The sequence below is a fragment of the Adelges cooleyi genome, unplaced genomic scaffold (genome assembly GCF_023614345.1).
Source record: "Adelges cooleyi isolate 19-005CV unplaced genomic scaffold, UGA_ACOO_1.1 ACOO_flye_CR_arks_rails_tigmint_CR_PRNA_196, whole genome shotgun sequence".
In the NCBI taxonomy this organism is placed as follows: Eukaryota; Metazoa; Arthropoda; class Insecta; order Hemiptera; family Adelgidae; genus Adelges; species Adelges cooleyi.
In genome coordinates, this window is record NW_026095856.1 from 11123 (window position 1) to 19055 (window position 7933).

The 7933-nt window shown below is 32.5% G+C and overlaps 1 protein-coding gene across 2 annotated transcripts; it reads left to right on the forward strand.

Moving 5' to 3' along the window:
• Positions 1-252: 252 nt before the first annotated feature.
• LOC126833172 (uncharacterized) lies at positions 253-2966 on the forward strand. Of its 2 annotated transcripts, none has more exons than XM_050564315.1 (4): positions 253-715; positions 1299-1507; positions 2552-2744; positions 2849-2966. In XM_050564315.1, exons 1-4 carry the CDS (start codon positions 398-400, stop codon positions 2924-2926), a joined length of 798 nt encoding a protein of 265 aa, XP_050420272.1. In that variant the 5' UTR covers positions 253-397; the 3' UTR covers positions 2927-2966. The 2 variants fall into 2 exon arrangements, with proteins under 2 accessions (XP_050420272.1, XP_050420273.1); XM_050564316.1 differs by having other exon boundaries at positions 2552-2713; positions 2849-2960.
• The last annotated feature ends 4967 nt before the right edge of the window (positions 2967-7933 follow it).

The window sequence follows — 7933 nt, forward strand, 5'->3', positions numbered from 1 at the left end:
GCGTCCGGTGTTCAGACAATGGGAAATACGACGCTATAGAAATCACAATAAAGATTATTATAGCTTATGCACACTGCTCAATTTGTATTAATTTTCCCGGTCTGGAAACGAGGTCAAACGGATATACCAACAAAGGGAACCCGTTGATAAATTGAAGGGTCGATGAATACTAGCGTTTCTCGCAGGATGGATTAATAAACGGCAATAATAGTCAGGACGACTTTGCCTGTCAAACAAACTAGAGGGGTCGGCTGAGGTTTGTATCACACGCCAGTTTTGGCAATCGTCATTCGATCACGAAGGCTTTACTCGTTCGGTCGCGAATTTCTTTTGCCCGTTTTTAGTGAATTTCCCATCATAAAAACAATTTCGTTTGTGTGTATTCGACAACGTCATCATGTTCAAAATCTATATTGTCTTATCGGTTGCACTGCTATCGCTTTGGTTGGACATTGGTACCGCTACGGGTGGATCTGGGCTTCAACACGAATATACTCACGGCGACCATATTTGTGCCGTGCTATCAGCAAACGTTGTCAATTTTACCACCGTCGATAACAACCAATACGTCCAATTTACATTGTTAGCAGAAGGCGTAGGTCTCACGAAAGATTTAATGGTGCGTACGACTTCAGCTTTTAAGGGGCGTGGATCATTATGCTTCACAGATCAACAATATAAGTATGCCGACTCCGAGAGAAACTCGTTTGAAATAGTAAGTCCGACATTACTGTTTTCAATACTTCGAATATGAATAATATCGGCTAGTACATTTTTAAATACCATCGTACCCGTGGATCATTACTTTAAGCAAAACCAATTCCAGTTAGTTTAATACTAATATATTCTGTTCGTTCATAAGATATAAAAACGTATCAAAATTGTTTTAGTCAGTAGTTTCGTTAGGTCTAGTTTAGATGACAGTTGTATTGATAAACTACGTTGGTATTAGCTTTAAACACTCGGTCGTACTGTTAAACGTAAAAAAAGCTGTGCTTGTGCGTTACGTTTTTTTTTATGAATTTCGATAAATTTAGTTATGATTCAATATTTAGTTAAAAAAAAAAAAATCTAAAATTAATTCTAAAAAGTCGTTAAAAGTCAAAAACATTTTTTATAATTCATATTATATTATGTAGCATTATAATTGACGTCTTATTGTAACAAAAGAAAATATAACATTTGTATATGATATTAGGTCCTCATATCTCGTCAGTTGCCTTCGCCCTATCCTTTATAAATAAATAAATAAATATATATATATGAATATTAATTGTAATACCCTTAATGATTTTTAGTTACAAGCTAATGGTACACAAATGTATTTAACCAACAAGTTGAAGATCGATGAAAATGTCGTGGAAGGAAAGTTGTTCCTGTGCCTTAACGGACCACGGGTATCGACCAGAAATTCGTCACATGGTCGTTGGGTACATCAGGGTGATTTTGGTTGGATCGTCTGGCCTGTACCACCGATGTATCTGTTTCGTAGATATGTATACGAAGTGTGAGTATGTTATAGATAAACTTTACATATCGTTAGTAGTGTAACGATCATATTTCACTTGACCGTTACTTCGCGTCCCAAACCAACTGACACAGCACCCCCGACTATAGGTAGGGGAACGGTCGCACACACAGGACAATGCACGTCGCGTATCATCTAATTAACCAGTTGACTTTACCATCACGGACCGCCAATATCCTCGACCTTGCGCTCTATATTTTTGCCGTTTTACTACAAGCCGCCCATCCGACTATCTTTTGTGTGCGTCCGTTTCAACTCCGCTTTGACCAACCATTTCATCGTCCAACCCAGGTCAGAGTGTATATATATATATATATATATATTGTATAATTTTGTATTTTATTTAGAAACCCTAATTTAGAATAAAACATCTTGTAGCCTGCAGCTGAGAGTTAGATTATTTAACAGTGTGACCGCCCGTTCTAGCTCCTCGGGCGATATATTAAGTTAATAAGGGAGACTTTAAGGCCAATTAGACGTAGACAACGGCCTAGCCAACCGTTTTCCCGTGGGGATCCGTCTATTTTAGCTTTATCGACGGCCACTTTGCCTAGTCTAGCCAGCTAGACAAGTAGGTCCGTTACAGTAGTATTTCACTAATGAGTGAAATAGTAACGCATTAAGTTACTTAAGGAATATTAAATAATTACCAAGTTCAAATAATATCTTTCTGTTTTGGTGATAATTATTTGTTGATCAAGAAAAATTTAACTTTCTGTAAAGATAATTACTAAAAATTCATGATTCTCCGATCCCACAATGCTGGCTATTTTATTATTTCAATTTATTTTGAAAAATGACGATTATTTATTAAGACAATTTTTTATTTTTATTTTTCATTTCCATACCTGTTATTCAACCTAATCCCCTAGGATTGAACCTGAGCAATTTTTATTTAAATAACAAGTTGTTTGAAATTATTACTTGAACATTGTATTTGTTAATATAATGCTCAGGTTCGATTACAATATTCGTGCACCGATGGTAATCACTAACCTTGATTAAATAATTGTCGGTTTACAGCACCGAACCTGCAAGTGAATCCAACTCATTTGAGACAACAACAAGCGACTATGGAAAAAAATACAAACATCGTGGTAACAAGTTACATTTTTTAAATGACACGGCTTGGTCCTATACAAAAATGAACCGGACGAACACTTTAGTCACCGCTAATGGCCTCAGGTGCGAATTCCTCGTCAAAGCCGTTAAAAAGGTATACTTTTTTTTACGCTCGAGTCTCGTTCAGTCCAACATCAGAAAACTATCAGATTCTATAAATTAACTCATATATGTTTTTTACAATCACCTTTTTTTCAGCCAAACGTATTGGACGACTACAGCAAGTCGGAACCCTCAAACCTTCAGCGTGAAACAGTTTATTTATGTGAGCACTAGTCGGCCGTAGCGGATAAATACAGAAAAAGCGATAATAGATGTAAGTAATGGTTTTAGATTTTCTTTTCGTTTTAGCTGTAACTGTCCATTTAATTTGACGTTTTAACAATTATTGCCCTATCCTTAAGTGTTCTTCAGGCTACTGCTTTAACTACTTCAAAAATATATGTGAATTAAAAAAAAAAATTTACGAATTTTAGTAATTATTTAAAAGTGTAAACATTTTAAAATCAAAATAGAAGAAGAAAAGGGGTTTAAAAATACCGTTTATGCACCTTTATTTTATACAGCTGATTAATAATATAGCTTCGTGATGACACTTCATCTTTCGACTATTCACTGAACAATTTTTGTTTTTTTTTTTCAGAACGCCGAAAAAATTGATTAATGCCTGTACTCGAATTGCACCCAAATTTATTTGTTTGAGAGTATTGCGATAAACGCCTGTATATCTTGGTGGAAGTTAGTATTTTAGTAGAAAATAAAACACAACAATAATATGTTTAACACAATACTATTAAATATAAAAAACACACCACAATATAGAGAATAATATATATATATACAACGTACGTTTTCAATTATAACAGCAGCCGTAATAGAATGGTAAATCCAACACCTTAATACTATGTCTTATATACGATACAATCTAGGTTACAGACGTAATTGGTCCTTGTATAAACAACTTAAATATTACTCATGATTTCTTCAGTGTACACATATACTACCATATAAGGTTATATAATATTTATTACTTATATTCCATGACCCAGATAAACAATATTAATTTATATTCAATAGAGAGGGTACCTCAAGTCGCACATATCACCTAAATTTTTTTAGAAGTTATATTCACTATTAAACTATATGCACGACTATTTTGCACTCATTCTAAAAATCTATTTTATTATAATTTTATCGAATTATAAATATAAAGTTTTATACTTATTCGGTGTGTTATGTCAAGAATATATATTGAGTTAAATAACATTTCTTATACTTGTATTTGATTAACTAATCTTATTATGATAGAAAATATAAAATAGATTTACATTAAATATGTTTAAAGATTGCAACATTCACAAGGATACTATAACAATTGAGACAAATTGTTTGTAAAGACGATCCAGGTGATTTAAACCAAATATTTACTTCTTTTACATGTTTATCAATAGATAACATTAAGTAGGTGTTATTGTTTTTAAATTAATCAGGTAAGGATAAACAGAACATGTTTTGAAACAATCGTCATTAAATATTTCAAACAGGTTCTGTATTTTATATAAAAGTATTCGGTATTCGGTTTCTAAAAAAATATTCACAAACGATATTGAAATTTACTCAATCAATGTTAGCTTTACAAGTAGATCAATGTACAATACAAATGTTTTACATACAATCAAATTGTAAACATCACAGTTAGTTTAGTTTTTATGACTTTGTATTAGTCTATAGAAATGCATAATGTATTATGCATTCATGTAGTAAACATCAGTTGAGTATTTACGAAAAAAAAAAAATTATTGGAAGATGAAGTGGCATCCTTTATCTTACATTTTTTTTTTTCAGAACGCCGAAAAATTTGAGTAATACTAATTATGTCTGGACTCAAATTGCATCCAACTTTAGTTATTTGAGAAGGTACCTCAAGTCACACATATCACTTACAGTTTTTTAGAAATTTTATTCACTATTAGACTTCATGCACAAATTCAACTCATTCTAAAAATCAATTGTTATAATTTTATAAAATTATAAATATAAAGTTAAATATTAAGTAAGTATAAAATATAATTATAAAGTTAAATTAGGTGTGTAATGTCAAGAATATATCTTCGATGGTTGGTCAAAACGTGATAAGTCAAAATTTTCATCTTTTCAGGAGGATTATCTAAACATTCACAAGTTCCATTATAAATTGCATAATAGATGCACACAAAATATTTGTAAAGAATGCATTATGCAATATTCAACAAGGATACTATAACAAAAAGATTCATCTTATATATATTTTTAAAAATGACATGCAAACTTGCCCGATATATTTTGGTTTAATATATTTAACTTTAAGGACCGAACCCTACAAAACGACTTAAAAATTCCTGATTAGGCTACCCAATTCTATAAAAACTTCCACAACAACACTTTCAATCACCAAAATCCACTAATATCTAAATTATCTTCCCTCACTCTCTTTGACAACCTACGACGCAACATTAAGCGTAATGGCCAGAGATCTTTTCAACCCAAATGTAAATATATAAATCGATGGTCGAACACGGTTATAAAAGATAACACGTTAACTGATAAGCCGTACACACACCGTATGGCGGTAAACACACAGTTTATTCAAATATTATAGGATTTTCTTGTGAACAAAATATTAGAGCTCATAACAAAAAAATAATTAATGAACACATTCAATCGAATAGTATGTAGTTTACTCATTTCCTTCGATAAAATACAATTTTAAATAGTAAGAGTATTACAAAATGCGATGCTGTAAATATTTTATACAGCAACATGTACGATATAAAATATAGTATGTATATATAGATATTGTTAATTAAATAAAAATTAGTTATAAAATTACTTTTAACGAAACAATATAACATAGTTTATTATTAGTATCTGACGATTTTTTTAAGGTTTTTTAAACACTCAATTACGATAGTTAAAAAAAAAACAAAAATTTACAACCCAATCCCAAATGTGTGACACTAAAAGTGTAGGTATCTCTATATTAGCATACATTATTTTATCAAGCTGGATTTGTCATGCAATATCATGTTCTCAGCAGTAGCGTATTTAGGATTTTTCAACGGTTAGGGAGGGGAATACAGATTATAACATCCATACCTATTCAATATAAACATATATTCATATTATTATATACATGTTGCATGTAAACAAAAGTTTGGATTCTTAATTACAAAACAAAGTCTAATTTTCTCGAGGACAGTGAAAGAATATTGAGTACTTCATTAGGTGTGACTGTTATATTTTTGTGTACTGTTAGGGCCTTGGGGGGGATACAACCCACGTATACCCCCCCTCCCGTAAGTACGCCACTGGTTCTCAGTTATATGACCATTAGGACAATTACAATTTTAGTCTAAATAAAAATAAAATTAAAAAAAACATACTCCGTGTACCCTTTAAATGAATAAATTTCAATCGATCACGCAATGTTTGCGGAATAGATATCACTTTTAAATAAATATACATAGTTTTATTAATCGTTTCATGCCCAGTCTTCTTATAAAATATTTACTGTTGATAATTTTTAAAAACAATCTACACTTTTTTCCACCCAAGTAAAACAACTTGTCGCGGTCGCACCGCGACCCCAGCCGGTGGCGGATGCTAACTTAGTCCGTCAGGTCGCGGGTCGGCAGCGCGAACCGGTCGCCGCCGCCGTTAGCTGACCACTACTTCCTATGTGGATACCGTTTCGACGAAACATTTTGATAAAAAAACCATATGTTTATTTTGTTCAAATAAATTTATCCGTAATAACTGAACACCAGTGTAACCCTTTATTTCAACCCCCATTTATCTCGACCACAACAAACTATACTGTTTCTCTAAACTAATAATAATCAATTAATTTTTCAAACAGCGATAGAGTGTAATATTCTTTGTTTCAAATTGCACATACCGTAATGATTATCCTGCAGAATCTCAATAAAACTATTTTATTTAAATTACGAATATACAAAACCAATAATTAATTAAATTTATTAATAAAAATAATTGGAACAAATCGACTTTACCACCCAAGACCCGAATTTCGATTTTTTTTTTTATCAATTTGTTTTTTAATGCTGAAAACGATGGCACAATGAGCTAGCTCGCCAAATGAACCGTATGCATTTGTTTTTATTATCAATAAAGTGTTATTATGTACACAGCAATAACCTTTTTAGGGCTCTCTTGAAAACTATGAAAGTACATATATGTTTAGTCTCTATTGCCTTATAACTATCAATGTTTAATAGCAAATATAATATTTTATTAGATATACAAATAACCTGATCGATTTTATTTCCAACAACCATTTTAATGATATTGGGTTTAGTTGTCTATTTATTTTGCTCATTGGATACGATAAAATAATACAGCTCCTTGACCATCACGATAGTAATTTGGTGTCAATGTACGAAATCGTTCTTGCCCAGCCGTGTAATAAATTAACCAAACGGTAAAATCATATGGTTATACTCAATATTTCTATAAAACAAAATGCAGTTTAATTCCATATTACAATTTTGTTTGAGGACATTACAGTCGGCCTAACCCGTGCACAGCCGCCTTTAATGGAGCCACATTGAACGACCAGGTGGTTGTGTACTCTGGGCCGGTGATAAGGCCTTCGTCCTCGTCGCGGCGCAACCGTCGAGGTATCCGGAAAACCCCACGTAGTAAACATAAGTGACATTTATAAATATTAGAAACATTTTCTTTTCTACATTTAATTTGATTGATGTTTTTAGGCTGTTACCAGTGTGGGGTCGATGGCCACCTCGCCAGGAACTGCTCGGCATCAGGTCCGTTGCCAACTCATTCTGGCAGTCCTACACCAAGTCCTGCTGGGGTGTCTCAGGTATTGATGTCACTGAACGATCATTCGGAGTGGACGAGTGATTGTTCAGAGCGACGACGGAGACAGCAACATCTGGGACACCGAATGGGTCGACAACGGACTTGACGACCATTGTGAACCATCTGGATATTAACAATCAGACGAGAAATCCAGATGGGACAGACAATCCACAACAGGAAGTCTAGACGGAGGACAGTGATCAAAATTATTTGTCTTTAAGGCAAGATACATTTATGTGCAGGATAATTTAATAATACAATTTCTTTTAAAAACCATTGAAACTTCATTATTTTTATATTATAAAATAATAAAAAATTGACTATTACTTTAGAAAACATTCATTTATTTTCCAAAGAAAAATAGTGTTTTTTTTCCATAACCCTCTCATATTTATATATATA